General features: G+C 38.4%; 1 protein-coding gene across 2 annotated transcripts; it reads left to right on the forward strand.

The window, feature by feature from the left end:
• The first annotated feature begins 220 nt into the window (after positions 1 to 220).
• On the forward strand, positions 221 to 15,905 carry DDX3X (DEAD-box helicase 3 X-linked). 2 transcript variants are annotated; one of them, XM_036895372.2, is made up of 17 exons: positions 221 to 379; positions 3,804 to 3,861; positions 5,254 to 5,301; positions 7,101 to 7,233; positions 8,218 to 8,376; positions 8,458 to 8,557; positions 8,984 to 9,119; positions 10,213 to 10,298; positions 10,507 to 10,605; positions 10,715 to 10,875; positions 11,282 to 11,426; positions 11,516 to 11,660; positions 11,859 to 12,040; positions 12,125 to 12,242; positions 12,531 to 12,684; positions 13,017 to 13,156; positions 13,344 to 15,905. In XM_036895372.2, the coding sequence occupies exons 1-17, from the start codon at positions 335 to 337 to the stop codon at positions 13,421 to 13,423; spliced, it is 1,989 nt and encodes a 662-aa protein (XP_036751267.1). In that variant the 5' UTR covers positions 221 to 334; the 3' UTR covers positions 13,424 to 15,905. The 2 variants fall into 2 exon arrangements, with proteins under 2 accessions (XP_036751267.1, XP_036751268.1); XM_036895373.2 differs by having other exon boundaries at positions 13,020 to 13,156.
• The last annotated feature ends 222 nt before the right edge of the window (positions 15,906 to 16,127 follow it).

Here is a 16,127-nt window from a genome sequence, read left to right on the forward strand (position 1 = left end):
GAAAGTGAAGCCCAAGCACATTGGACAGCACTTGGCTCTCAGAGCTCCAAGGTATGAGAAGCTGACGACCGGGCTGGCTAGAAAACCTCGCGAGGTTATGACTGAAGGGGCGCGCAGTAGCTAGGCAGAAGTCTCCGCGGCAGGAGGAGTGCGGGTGTGAGAGGGAGGTGCACGTCCTACGTGCTGACGTAGTGGTCATTCGAGTGGGTATATAAGATCCGTGGCCGCGTCGTGCGCTCCTGAGCCGCAGTTCTCTCGTGAGAGGATATTCGCGGTGAACCAAACACACTCGCTCAGCAGCGGAAGACTCCCGAGTTCTCGGTACTCTTCAGGGATGAGTCATGTGGCGGTGGAAAATGCGCTCGGGCTGGACCAGCAGGTGAGCTGCAGTGAGCCTGCCGGGGTGGTTCCTGCCTGAATTCCTTCCCTGACCTGACGTGGCTTGTGGCGCAGCTCTAAGTGGCACCCTCAGTTCCCAATTCTGGGTACCTCGGGCTGGCGAGTGTCAGTGCGCCAGGGCTTTAGGAGAACGAGAAGGTGGCAGGAATGCTGGCTGTAGCTGTCGCTTGTGCCGGGGCTCCGGCTTGGCCCGTGGTATTGTCCCCGGGCTGAGCACAATGGCGGCTTTTGTGTGTGCGTGTGTGCTGGCGGGTGGAGGGGGAGGGGCGCGCGCTCGCGCTCAGACGCGCACGCGCGAACCTAGACTAATTAGTGACCCATGGGTGGTGCGGGGCGAGGTGCGGGGGGAGGTTGTGTGCGGCGCGCCGTTTAGCGAGTGGGAACCCTTTTGGGCTCGAGAGCTTCGGACTTCATTGTGTGTGCGGTCCGGATTCCTGTCCGAGAAATCCGGCCGCCTTGGTGTGTGCGCGCGTGAGCGGGGGGTGGGGAGTGGGGAGGAAGGCGGCCTTGGAATGTGGGAGGGGGCGGTGCGGGGGGTGGCCTTCACTCGGGGTAATGGCGGCGACCTCCTTTGTGTGGTGCTGGGCGGCGCTGTAGCTCACTAGCGGGAGACGCCGTGCCAGCGGGCCCCGGGCCGGCGAGGGCCTGGAAAGGAGGATGGAATGGGCATCTTGTACTTCCCGGGCCTCCTTCCGCAGGCCTTTCCCTCCAGCTCGGTTTCGCAAGGCGATGGGAGGCCCGGCGCCGCGGCCGGTGAGGCCTCGTTTCCGGAGTGGAAAGTTTTGTGACGCAGGAGATTCGGGGAGAAATGGGGGGCGGGGAGGTAGTAATGGGTCGCTGCGCGCTGGCTCTGGGCGCTAGAGATAAAGAGGTTGAACTCTGCCGGGAGACATCGGGGTGGTTAGGGACCCGGTGCGGCCTTTTACTCGGCTAGTCACTGCGATTTAGCTGAGGGCTGCTCGTTTTTTGGGTGGCGCCACGGGTTGTATGAGTATCCTTATGTTAGTGACGTTTGATCCAGGAATCGGCCAAAGGAAAAACAACTCGGAATGTGGCTTGGAGGAAATAAACAGTTTTGTTGTTGACTTGTTGCTGCCTGTGGAGTATAATTTTGAAACTGGTCAGAGGCTCCGGTCTGTTAACTGGAGTCTCCTCTAAGGGTTTGAGGGCAGAGGAGAGGGGAAAGGACATGGGATCTGAGAGGGGAGAGATTTTAGGCTTGTGTGGCCTGAAGTCTGCATCCCTCTTTAGCGGTGGCACCACACTAAGGATAAGCTCTTCAGTGGGATGTTTGAAGCCTTACTTACTTTTTGCCTTCCACGAACTCCAGAATAATCGTGAAAGAAAGTTCAGTAACAAATTAATAATTACAATGTGGTGATATGTAATATACTAATAGGGATTTAACGATCTGTTACTTTTGGAGCATTTTCCATTAGTGAATCGATTATGTTAAATCCTCCAAATTGCTGACAAAGTCGTTATGTTGAATGGAGCACATAGGAAACCTGGTTATCAGGAGCACAATCTATCCCCCCAGTTTGAACGTTTTCTGTATAGGTGGTGCCGTTTTTAAGATACTAGGCGGGAATCAACCTTATTTAAGATTGTAATTGATGTAATGCGAAAACAGTTTGCAACAGAGTCGTTAGAATTAAGCAGCAAGCCAATTCACAACTGAGAAAATTGGGACAATGTAATCCTAACATTTTGCAGTATCCTTAAAATGCTTTTTATAGTTAACATTGTCAAGTGTAAAAGTAATAAAACTTAAGTGCAAAAGGAAAGTTTGTTTCTGTTGGAATTAAAGCATCAGTCTGTTGAGATGACGAACTGCAGAACGCATGCATGGCAGCGTTTTTGCTAATAGAAATTATGAAAATGAATTACATAAGAATATAGTCTTATATTAATAGACTTTCTAAATTGATGGATAGTAACTGCACTAACAGAGGTGAGGATTTGATGATTTGTTGACGTAACCGTGTAACTTGAACCACGGTTCAACAGACTGATGCTTTAATCCCAACAGAAACAAACTTTCCTTTTGCACTTAAGTTTTATTAATTTTACACTTGACAATGTTAACTATAAAAAGCATTTTAAGGATACTGTAAAATGTTAGGATTACATTGTCCCAGTTTTCTCAGTTGTGAATTGGCTTGCTGCTTAATTCTACTTGTACATTTGAAACCAACATAAGATTGTATATCAACGATACTAAAAAAAATAAGTACTTAAAAAGTCTTAGGGTTCTCACTCTTCTTTTAATATTGAGCATCTACTTTCAATTTTCAGACTCCATTGATGATAGCGCTTGCGATTCAACAGTTCCATCTCGAGCTTTTAACAAAGGACTGACAGTATAGCATTGCCCTTGAAAAACATGTAACAAGAATTGGTTATAGCTTTACAAAGTTTCTTCTAGCACCTGTTTTGTTTTTTTTGCAATTTGACAGTTTCATCTTGAGCTTTTAACAAAGGACTTAAAGTGTAGCATTGCCCTTGAAAAACATGTAGCAAGAGTTATTGGGACTTGGTTATTTATATATATATATATATATAGCTTTACAAAGTTTCTTCTAGCATCTGTAGTTTTTTTTCCCTTACCGCTTTTAAGTATTATCTGGTTCGTTGTTACACAATGCGATGAAGGGGAAGGTAGGTCTTTTTGTAGAATTTGAGGCTTCAGTTATGAGAGTAAGGTGGGTAGAAATGGAGTTTAGAAGGCAGTAAAAGGTGTCCTACTCTTTAAGAGCCTTGAGTGCCAGTTGTGCCATGTCTTCTCTGAATTTCTCAGTCATGAAAATGGGAGAATAGGTACCTACATCACAGGGTTGTGCTTAAATAACATAGTGCTGTCAAGTGATGGATATATTAATTTAAGAGTGCTATCAATTAAAAATACTTGTGTGATACTGAGGGATAAAGGAACTAAGGAATGCTTGATTAAAATTTGTTCTGATGTTTTCAGGTGTCCTTTGTAGATTTAAAATTCAAGTGGAAAGTTGGTGGCATTGGAAACATCTGCAAAATAGATTGGAGCTATAAAATGAATCCTTTGCCTAAAGACATTAAAATGTTTAATTAAATATAAAATAGACATGTAAAAACAATTTTAACTTCTTGCTTTGACTATGGAAAATGTTAACAATGAAAATTCACTTTGAATGAATGACTTAAATTTGGATCCAGAATCCATGGTGCCGTTAGTTATTTTGGTTTTTTTTTTAGAATTTTACGGTCTTAAAAGCCTATTTGTTGTCACGTTAAGTGTTTCACATTAGCTCTGTGAGGCAGGCAGGGCAACTAGAGGTGGTAAATGCGGGAGGGCAGGACTAGTTTTCTCTTACTGTAATTTAATGTGAGCACACAGGCTGCTAACCATTTAACTCTCTTTCTAGTTTGCTGGCCTAGACCTGAACTCTTCAGATAATCAGAGTGGAGGAACTACAGCCAGTAGTAAGTACAACATTTTATGAATTTACTGAATATTAGAGCTTTAATACCTTAACGTTTCATGCCTTATTTAAAATTTAAGAATTTCTAGTAGTCAGCTTTATGTAGAAATATGTAGTACTTAAAAGCATTGTAGTCTTTTGTTAATAATAGGGACTGGTTTTTCTTGAATAAAAACAATCATTAGAAGGAACCTTATGCAAACACAAATTATATTTAAATTCAGCAATCCTGAACCCAGCTTAGAGGTGGTGGGGATGTGTTTATCCCTATTGGAGTGAATCTACCAGAATGAAACTCAATAAAGGGCACATTGACATTCATCAGCTACTGCTATTCCTTGCCCTTGAACATGAGACTTGGGGTGGTGGTTAGGATTTTAAATGATAAATTGTTACATCATTATTTTGAAAAGTCAAATATTTTTTTAAAAGTTTATTTCATTTTAAGAGGGGTGTTTTGGAGACACGTTAGAAATTAGTATTAACAGTATAGGGATCTTGGTTTATTATTTGGTAATAGATTTGCTTCAGGTCTTTTCTTACCTATTAACCAAAAAATAATTAGTTCAGGCTGTAGGGTCTGAAAGCACTGTGTGTTACATAGTAAATGGTGTGTCCTCGTAGGTAAGAAGGGCCTCTTTGGGCACAAAGTTATTTGGTATTTGTTTTAAATTTCACTTTATTTGCCATGCTGAGAATCTTTTAGGAATTGATTATCCTAATAGAGATCTTTAATATTTAATTTAATCCAGAAGTGAAAAAGCAAGTTAAATTGCAGATTTATTAGTAATAAAGCGAGTCAACCTTACTTGGTATGTATGCATTATTTGCTATGTCAATGCTGTATTCTTGCCTGCATGCAAAACAGTTGACTTTCTTTAAATTCAGCAAGCCCCAGTTAAAACTCTCAATTCCTTGAAATCTTCCCCTTTGCAGTTTTTCTGTGTATGTATAGATAGTCTGTGTTTTAGAACTTACAATGATAGAAACAAAAAACACTCTTAGTGGCTAATTGCATGATTTATTTATTACACAGTAGTTTTTCAGGTTTTTAAAGTAATAACTTAATGTAACTTTTTGTTTTACGATAGTTCTCTGAAATTATAGCAGGCCTTTTAAAAAATTGCGTTAACCACACGGGGCAAGTTAAATTATTTGTGAATTTCAATTGCTAGGTTCCAAGTCATTTTTGTTTACAGAATGTGTCCTCTCCCTTTAAAGGTCTTAAAAGAAGCAGTAACTGTTTAAAGTAAAAGTAGATTTATTTTTTTCCCTTCTCACAGACTGGAAGGCTACAGATTTTTTAATTTTCTAGGACCAATTTTTAATAGCACAAATTTTGGTAAAAAGCTTTCTGAAGTTTTGGTGTTTATTTTTACATTATTTCTTTCAGAAGGGCGCTATATTCCTCCTCACTTAAGGAACAGAGAAGCTACTAAAGGTAAACAAATCCTTTAAGCAACTTTGTAGACTTACTTAAATTGTTGCAGTGTTTTAGAAGTTGGAGCCTAGGGAAAATGAGGCACATTTGGAAGTATGTAAACATGTGCTCTCCTCTACTTCCGTTGTAACTGGTTCACATATTAGGGCTTACTCTGAAAAACTCGTCTAACGTCACTGGGAAATTCTGCCTTTTCTATGTGGAATTCTAATGAGGCCAAGGGCATGATTTTGTACAATTTCACTAGCCTTGTGCTTGATCTGTGTAATTATTCACAGCATGATATCAATTTGAGAAAGATGGGTGGGCACCCTACTGTGTAAAGCAAATGCAAGGTGATAACACAGTTATTTCTGTCTTACAGGGGTGCCAAAACAAAGATGGGGTTATTGCAGAATAATTAACAAGTAAACTTGGGATTGATTCTCTGGTTGCATCTCCTTGCCTTAACTGCTTCATTTGAAAGGTTTTGTCAGACATGTATCACAATACTTTGTCTTTTCCCATTGTTTACAACGTGTAGTGGTAGAAAACTCATAGATGTCTCATTATGGGGACAACTGTTTAGATACTATATATTCCATAAAATAGGTGATCTGGGATTTGGAGGAAAAGGGAAGGTCAGGAAAACTAAGTCAAGAAGAAGGAGGTTACTGGTAAAGAAGGCAGAATTGGAAGGGTGGAGAGTCCTCAGGAGCACATAGTTTTGCTATCATTCTTCCATACCCATGTATCCTCTGTATTGGCTTCACTGTCCCTGGCAGTACATAGATATAAAATCTCTTGTAATTTCTGGGCTCTTTGTATCATTCATTTTAGTTATTTCAGAGTTTATCTTTATCATCATGGGTTCCCTCATTATTCTTTAGAATGTGCTAACTGAAATAGACCCCCAAGTATATTTAGTGCTTTTTCTCCTTAGTTGCAGTGACAGGAATCAAAGGAAGTGAGAAGTGAGTATCAGGTTTTAGAGCTGAAAGAGGTCTCAGAAATCTAACTCAACTATGTCTAGCTAAGGCTTTTTTGATCACCTGGCTGGCTAATGGTAGAGGCATAAGGCAGGAGGAAAGTAACTTAATTAACTTGGAAATGATGTATATTTAATGTCACTGAAGCTAGCTAAATCCCCTACATCTCTTTAAACCTGTCCAGGCTAATTTATACCTTTTATCCCCTCTTACTGAATGTTTATAGCTGTACTGTACCCTAGGAACCTGTCTACACTAGGAGTGTAGGGCTGAAGATTTTCTTTTTTCTAGGTATTCCTGATTCTCATCTGACAGTGTGTATCTCATGTGAACAGAGCACTCACTGTTCTTGAACTCTTTATTATTGAAACTAAAAAATAACTGTGTTAAACCAAGTAATGATACTCTTAATGTTTCAAATGAATATCATCTCTAGGAAACAGTTGAGACAAATGGAACTATTCCTTAGTAAACTCATTCATGTCTATAAAATGAATGGAAATTAAATTGTGGTTGACGTGTACTAATACCATAATCATGTTACAGGCAAAGCTGTTAACCTTTTAGAGCTGGTTTTCATTCAAACTGTCAGATTGCTTGGTTTGGTATACAGTTTTTTCTTGTGCAGAGAAAGGTACAAAAAAATTGTGTGTGCCAGTGTAAACCAGCTCTTGTTGGTCTTCGAGTGCTGAGATAGGAATATTTCCACTGTGCATCCAGTCCACAGAGATAAGAAACAGTGGAGGGCTTCAAATTCAGAAACATAGGAATCATGTTAATGTATTCCGATTTTTAATTAATACAATAAAATGGGTTTGTGCTTTGTTGAAGGATTCTATGATAAAGACAGTTCAGGGTGGAGTTCTAGTAAAGATAAGGATGCATACAGCAGTTTTGGATCTCGTAATGATTCAAGAGGGAAGTCTAGTTTCTTCAGTGATCGTGGGAGTGGACCAAGGGGAAGGTAAGTGATTTCTTCTCACCTTACATACGTAAAATATTAGCAATTTAGGAATTGATCTTTAATTTGATTAAGTCCTAATGCTTGTACACTGACCATTAAGCATATTTTCACCTTAATAGACTACTTATTTGGATGTTATGTAGTATGTCTATTTAATTGCATTTTCTTGGCTGTGAGAAGTCTTTACTAAATTGAACTTGTTACATAGAAATTAGGTGGGGGTAAGGATTTAATACTTGGGCATAATGCAGTCAGTTACTGTTACATTTTTCTAGTTTTACATACTCTGTTTCAAAAGAGTAAGTTTATCTAGTGCAGGGCCTAATTTGGTTGAGATTTTTGTGGATATTCTTCTATATGACAATTTTCAACACCTTATATTTTTGATTATACAAGTGTGGTGAACTGACCTCATGTGCCTAATAGCTGTGGTTAGTCCTGTGTGTTCTGTTATTTCGCAAACATGCCTAAAACTCTAAAAACATCCTAATTCAGGTAAGGATTATTTTTTAACTTTTACCCAAAGTCTGTCACACAGGTGAATTGTCCTTTAAATGACATCCTAGTATAAACTGGGACAATTGAATGGTGTGCTTTTTTTTTTCTCTTTTCCTTACATTAAATATATTTGGATGAGAACCTCAAAAGTTTAAGCTCCAAAAAAAAAAAAAGTTTAAGCTCCATGATTTCAAGTACATGAGTTGATTCTTATTTCAGCATGTATGAGGCCTGTGCAGGCTGTATAATTTTATGGAAATAAAGGAGTGTACTGATTTTAGAAAATAAAGTTACATAAATGTTATATAGAGGGCTTTATTTGTCAAATAAGAATAAGCCAGAATTGAACTATTAACATTCTTGAAGTTAGCCATAATGAATGATACATTTGGATACATTTTTTTCCTAGGTACAGTTCTAAAATAGTGGTAGGAATCTGATAATGGTTAAATGGTATGATTCTGATAAACTGCTTATGCTGTTCAGGTTTGATGATCGTGGACGGGGTGACTATGATGGCATTGGCAGCCGTGGTGACAGAAGTGGATTTGGCAAATTTGAACGTGGTGGAAATAGTCGCTGGTGTGACAAATCAGATGAAGATGATTGGTCAAAACCACTCCCACCAAGTGAACGCTTAGAGCAGTAAGTATTTGAAATGTATGTCTGTTGCAAAAAAGTCTTATTAGATAGTATGCTAGCAAACTTACCAATCTTTGTTTTCAGGGAACTCTTTTCTGGAGGCAACACTGGGATTAATTTTGAGAAATATGATGACATTCCAGTTGAGGCAACAGGTAACAACTGTCCTCCACACATTGAAAGTGTAAGTATTTTTGCTTGACGATTTAAGACATAGAGGGAAGTAAGTATAAGTGTTTTCACAGCACATCAAAATGAGATGGGCTTCCTAAAGGCATATATAAATCATGCCTACTTTATTTTAACAAATCATTAAAGTTACTTTAGAAACCTACCTCATTGGTTTGTGGAAAAGGAGAGATTGAGTTCAATGTCACCATTAATAATTTGAAATAGAAAATGGGTCAAACATAGGAGGAAGAACCCAGAACTTGTCCAGTGTAGGGTAAGATTAGGGGTTTGATTTTTTTCAAAATGTAGCATAATTTTTTACTTAAAGCAACTGTACACTAAAGTATAAACCAGCAATTTGTTTTCCATTATCAGTTTAAAATAAAATGGCTCCAAATACTTTTTCTAGCTATTTTAACAATGTTGAATTTCTTGACAGTTTAGTGATGTTGAGATGGGAGAAATTATTATGGGAAACATTGAGCTTACTCGCTACACTCGCCCGACGCCAGTGCAGAAGCATGCCATTCCTATTATCAAAGAGAAAAGAGACTTGATGGCTTGTGCCCAAACAGGTAAGCGCACTTGATAAAAGAAAAAATTATCAAGTATACCTTAACTGGGCTTGCTTTTATAAAACTAGTACCAAGAAAAAAATGCACAGATCTGAGTTTGATGGGGAAGCTTGAGTCCTGTATGTGTAGCCTGACTGATAAACTTTGATATAGGTAAGGAGTAAGTAGTTGGTGGTATCTCTTGTCTTAGATTTTTGGAACCTTTCATTAGGGCATTTTGGGGAAGCCTATAGAAAGTCATCAGCCTGATGCTGCTGCAACAGGGGTAAAATTATTGTGATTGTAAAGGTGGGAAAGTTAGCACTTTAACATTGTATCTGGAATAAGAAAGGAGAACAGCCTGTGATCCATGGGAATGTGGCTGAGAAAAAGGTGCCTCAGTATTTAAAGGAGCACCTCCTATCTTTTGGGAAACGAGAAAGTTGACTTCTGAATTGAATACATATTTTACTATATCTGTGTGTTTGACCAGTTTGAAAGTGGGTGGTGAAATTCCCCCCATTAAAAATAACATAGCACTTGAGTCATTTGGTATCTTTCCCTTTGGAAGAGTGAGAATGTCAAACTTTGTATATTATTAATATATACAGTACCTACAAGGAAGTGTTAAGAAATTGAAATTGACACCACTTTTGAGGCAAAATTACTGCTCTTTTTACAAACACAAATGGAAAGAAGTGAATACTACATTGTTACTGATCAGAGTTTGGTATACTTTTTCTGTAAAGAAACAAAACAGACTTGGTTTTATGGGCTACATGGTCTCTGTTGCAACTACTTAGCACCACCGCTGTAGTGGGAAAGCAACTATAGCTGACCTGTAAATTACTGGACATGATTCCGTGAAAGCTTTATTTACAAAGTTAAATAGACTGTGCCTTAGTTTACTAACTCCTGTTCAGATGGACCAAAGAGTTCACTTCTTGGTATTTTTAACTTAGCCGTTAATCTTCAGAACATTTATTTAGGCATAAAGTAGAATTACTAATTAACTAATAACAGGGCAGTTAAAAAACGCTCACCTGCCAATATTTATTCAAAAATAATAAAAGTATGTTTTTCTGTGATTGAACAAATATTCTTTCTCAAACAGGATCTGGAAAAACTGCAGCATTTCTCTTGCCCATCTTGAGTCAGATTTATTCGGATGGTCCAGGCGAGGCTTTGAGGGCCATGAAGGTAAGTATTTCTTTATAAAATGGGAAATTACTCTAGAACTTTGTAGGTAGCTGTTGGGAGAGCTTTCTAGATGATACTAAGACTTAATTTCAACCTATCTAATAGCAGTTTTCAGGTGTTAATCCATAAATTACAGAAGGGGGGAATTATGTTGTAATAAACCCTTTAAAAAGGATGCTGAGAGTTTAATTTACAAGTTATTTCTTAGGAAAATGGACGATATGGGCGCCGCAAACAATACCCAATCTCCTTGGTATTAGCACCAACTAGAGAACTGGCAGTACAGATCTATGAGGAAGCCAGGAAAGTAAGTATGCATTTCAGTGATTATTGGCTTTCTCATTAATTCTAAAGAAATGTTTAATGACCATGTCAACATGTTGGTCTTAAAGCTGATAAAATTTCTTTGCTTATAGTTTTCATACCGATCTAGAGTTCGTCCTTGTGTGGTTTATGGTGGTGCTGATATTGGTCAGCAGATCCGAGACTTGGAACGTGGATGCCACTTACTAGTAGCAACTCCGGGGCGTCTAGTGGATATGATGGAAAGAGGAAAGATTGGATTAGACTTCTGCAAGTATGTAAATTTTTAAATGTATGGAATGTAACATTTTTTAAATTAACGGCCACAGTTCTGTGGTACTTAACTAGCATTGTCTAAATTACAGAATTGAGAAGTGATTTGTTTCAGTCTTATAACTTCCGAAACGTTTGCTTATTGTAATTTTAATGTTGAAAAATCAGTGACATTTTTAGTCACTGTAGAGGCTGAAAATGATCAGACTGTGGGACAGAGTCAATTAGTAAGGGCCAATTTGGTTGTGTGATCTTCGATGATTTATGTAATGGCAAAAATCCCATGTACATGTGTCAGAGCGTGTGGTGTGTGTGTTTACCTGAGTGAGTATATAATTGTAGTTAATGGATGCCGCTATACTTACATATTTTTTCTTAAATTCTAAACTGAATCTTTCTTATGATAGATACTTGGTGTTGGATGAAGCAGATCGGATGTTGGATATGGGGTTTGAACCTCAAATTCGCAGAATAGTTGAACAAGATACTATGCCACCAAAAGGAGTCCGCCACACTATGATGTTCAGTGCTACTTTCCCTAAGGAAATACAGGTATTTTTTTCCATACAGGTATACTTGATACTGCAAATTGATTTTCTCAGAAACTTTCTCAGTAGATTAATGATTTTTTTTTCTTTCAGATGCTTGCTCGTGATTTCTTGGATGAATATATCTTTTTGGCTGTAGGAAGAGTTGGTTCTACCTCTGAGAACATCACACAGAAAGTAGTTTGGGTGGAAGAGGCAGACAAACGGTCATTTCTGCTTGACCTTCTAAATGCAACAGGTAAAAATATGAATAATTTTGGTGTCACTCTGGTGGCTTAGGTAATGAGAATCTATTTAGATCACCTTTATTGCTTTTTCTCCCCATTCAAAACATTCAGTTAAAATCTATTTTAATTGCCTCTATTTGCATGCTTACAGAGTAAAAGAGAACTAAACCACTACTAGTGACCAGAACTTTATAATTTTTCAAATTTAGGCAAGGATTCACTGACTTTAGTGTTTGTGGAGACCAAAAAGGGTGCAGATTCTCTGGAAGATTTCTTATACCATGAAGGATATGCTTGTACCAGTATCCATGGAGACAGATCTCAGAGAGATCGAGAAGAGGCCCTTCACCAGTTCCGCTCAGGAAAAAGCCCAATTCTAGTGGCTACAGCAGTATGTATAATACAATCTCATTGTCAAGTTCATGTTCAGCTACTGGCTTTAAGTGGGCAGTATATAACAATAGTTATTTTCCAGGTAGCAGCAAGAGGACTTGACATTTCAAATGTGAAACATGTTATCAATTTTGACTTGCCAAGTGATATTGAAGAGTATGTGCATCGCATTGGCCGTACAGGACGGGTAGGAAACCTTGGTAAGTGTTCGGTTATTTGATGGTCTGGGTGTCTATTTTTTAGTGTCATCTAATGCAGCAAATAACTTCTCAGGATCTTTAAGAACTGTTTTCAAGCAATGCAGCAAAAATGTAATTCAGCAGTAGAAGTGACAGAAAAGTCAGGTTTTGTTCAAAGAATTTTGACTTGGTTAAATAGCGAATTGTCATTTTTTTTAGTATTTTACTTAATGTTCTGCATAGGAAAGTAAGAATACTCAGCTACTTAATGGAAAACCTTAATTTGCATGCTTTTTGGGACTGTTTTAGGCCTTGCCACCTCATTCTTTAACGAGAGGAACATAAATATTACGAAGGATTTGTTGGATCTTCTTGTTGAAGCTAAACAAGAAGTGCCATCTTGGTTAGAAAACATGGCTTACGAACACCACTACAAGGGTAGCAGTCGTGGACGATCTAAGAGGTGAGGTACAAGTACAAGTGGTTGATGATGAAGGGGATGGGTGCTGTGTCCAAGGGGAATTTCCAAGTATTTTAACAAGCTTAATTTTCGTAGACTGCCCAGATCCTCTGGGTAAGAAATAATAATTATTATTACTATGAGAAAGGGCAACACTAAGTTAGTGTAGCCTTTCATTGCTAAGGCCCTTAAAAATCACTATTAGGGAAAATAGGGCTTGTTGGGGAATGGTTGGAATTGAAAAATCAAAAAAAGTTGATTTTTTTGGTCATTGGGAATTGGGGTAGTGAGTAGAATTTCATCTTGGTGTGAACCAACACATTGTATCCTCGTAGTAGTAGATTCAGTGGAGGATTTGGTGCCAGAGACTATCGGCAAAGCAGCGGGGCCAGCAGTTCCAGCTTCAGCAGCAGCCGAGCCAGCAGCGGTCGCAGTGGTGGAGGCGGCCATGGCGGCAGCAGGGGCTTTGGTGGAGGTAATGCTGAGTTTTCACTGTGTCTTTGGGAAGGGTTTTTTCCTTTCAGCCATCTTTTTAAGAGGGGAAGTTGAGCCCTGTAGATTGCTTTTCTTAATTTTACATCACAGTACTTAAAGAAGGGAAAGGTTGTATTTAACAGCGGTGACTTAATTCATTTTTTCTCTTTTTTTAAATCTCTCATTAGGTGGCTATGGAGGCTTTTACAACAGTGATGGATATGGAGGAAATTACAACTCCCAGGGGGTTGACTGGTGGGGTAACTGAACCTGCCTTGCAGTAGGTCACCCTGCCAAACAAGCTAATATGGAAACCACATGTAACTTAGCCAGACTATACCTTGTGTAGCTTCAAGAACTCGCAGTACATTACCAGCTGTGATTCTCCACTGAAATTTTTTTTTTAAGGGAGCTCAAGGTCACATGAAGAGATGAAAGGAACAATCAGCAGCCCTGTTCAGAAGAAGGTGGTTTGAAGACTTCATTGCTGTAGTTTGGATTAACTCCCCTCCCGCCAACCCCCATCCCAAACTGCATTTATAATTTTGTGACTGAGGATCATTTGTTTGTTAATGTACTGTGCCTTTAACTTTAGACAACTTTTTATTTTGATGTCCTGTTGGCTCAGTAATGCTCAAGATACCAATTGTTTTGACAAAATACATTTACTGAACTTGGGCTAAAATCAAACCTTGGCACACAGGTGTGATCAACTTAACAGGAATCATCGATTCATCCATAAATACTATAAGGAAAAAACTTAAGCAGTAGCCTGCATTAGGGCTTTTTGATACTTGCAGATTGGGGGAAAACAAACAACAAATGTCTTGAAGCATATTAATAAAATTAGTTTCTAATGTGGCAAACTGTATTAAGTTAAAGTTCTGATTTGCTCACTCTATCCTGGATAGGTATTTAGAACCTGATAGTCTTTAAACAAGCCATTCCAGTCATGATGAAGTGATGTATGGATACATGCATACATTCAAAGCACTGTTTTCAAAGTTAATGCAAGTAAATACAGCAATTCCTCTTTCAATGTTTAGGCAGATCATGATGAGCTAGCCAAATGTGGGCATACTATTACAGGGAAAGTTTAAAGGTCTGATAACTTGAAATAGGGTTTTAGGAGAATTCATCTACTTAGACTTTTTAAATGCCTGCCATAAAGAAATTTAAATGGTAGAATGGCTGACCACAGCAATGACCAGCCCTCATTTGGGCCTTGGAAGATTTTTGGTCTAATAACGCATGCTAGTGTTGATGTTTTTTGGTCAAGAGGGTATGAACAGGAAGAATTAATGCAGCAGGCTTTATTTTAAATGCCGATTCACATTACTCTGTTAAAGCTGCGTTGAGATGTTAAACTGGCTTACTATAGACTTTATAAAAATGGCTCCAGAAGAGTAACAAACTGAAATCTTTGAGATCACACAGGTTGGAAATATGTACATAACTGCACAAGGTGTCAATTCTGCTATACAGTGCAGTTTTAGTCAGTTTTAGTTGCATAGGTTTCCATTGTATTTATAGTCTGTTTATGCTAAATCTGGCCAAAGATGAGCATTGTCCACCACTAAAATGCCTCTGCCACTTCGAATTCTGTGCTGATTTTGTGGCCAGAATGCAGTGATGAAAACGCTCCATCTTTATATAGTGGCATAGGAAGATGGCAAAAATTTCCTAAAGTGCAATAGATTTTCAAGTGTATTGTGCCTTGTTCTAAAACTTTTATTAAGTAGGTGCACTTGACAGTATTGAGGTCATTTGTTATGGTGCTATTTCAATTAGTCTAGGTTTAGGCCCTTGTACATTTTGCCCATAACTTTTTACAAAGTACTTCTTTTATTGCACATTCAGAGAATTTTATATATATGTCTTGTGTGCGTGTCCTTAAACTTCCAATCTTATTTTGTCTCGGAGATGGTTGAACGCAGCTTGTCTAGGAAGGGGATGGGACTAGATTCTAAAATTTATTTGGGACCATGGGAATAATAGTTAGGAAGAAAACTATTTGCACACAACAGATTTCTAGATACTTTTTGCTGCTAGTTTTATGTAATATTTATTGAACATTTTGACAAATATTTATTTTTGTAAGCCTAAAAGTGATTCTTTGAAAGTTTAAAGAAACTTGACCAAAAGACAGTACAAAAACACTGGCACTTGAATGTTGAATGTCACCGTATGCGTGAAATTATATATTTCGGGGTAGTGTGAGCTTTTAATGTTAAGTCATATTAAACTCTTAAGTCAAATTAAGCAGACCCGGCATTGGCAGTGTAGCCATAACTTTCTGATGTTAGTAAAAACAAAATTGGCGACTTGAAATTAAATCATGCCAAGGTTTTGATACACTTGTCTTAAGATAATGAAACACTTCAAAACACTTGATACGAAGTGTCCAGATGCTCAGATGTTTGTTGCGTGAGTTTTGTTTAGTTGTGTGTTTTTTTTTTTTTTCAGTGAATGTCTGGCACATTGCAATCCTCAAACATGTGGTTATCTTTGTTGTATTGGCATAATCAGTGACTTGTACATTCAGCAATAGCATTTGAGCAAGTTTTATCAGCAAGCAATATTTTCAGTTAAGGTTTCAAAAATCACAAGAGTGGATTTAAACTTGCTGAATGTAAACATTGAACCTCAAGTCACTGTAGCTTTAGTAATTGCTTATTGTATTAGTTTAGATGCTAGCACTGCATGTGCTGTGCATATTTTATTAAAATAAAAAGTTGAACTGCACAGTCTCCTTTGTTGTTACCAATTGTGGTTCATTACTAGAGGTGAAAATAAAGTTGTGCTCTTGCCTGAAGATTGTAAGATGTAATTTTTTTGGTTGCCATCCCCTGCTGGTTTTGAGATGCCTCTAGGAGACAGTTACTCTGGTACCATAAGTATTTGTAATGAAAGATGAAGATGGTGTTACTTTGGAACACAGAACAGGATTTTTTGTAATAAGTGGACATCTG

This window comes from Manis pentadactyla, chromosome X, assembly GCF_030020395.1.
Source record: "Manis pentadactyla isolate mManPen7 chromosome X, mManPen7.hap1, whole genome shotgun sequence".
NCBI classification, from domain to species: domain Eukaryota; kingdom Metazoa; phylum Chordata; class Mammalia; order Pholidota; family Manidae; genus Manis; species Manis pentadactyla.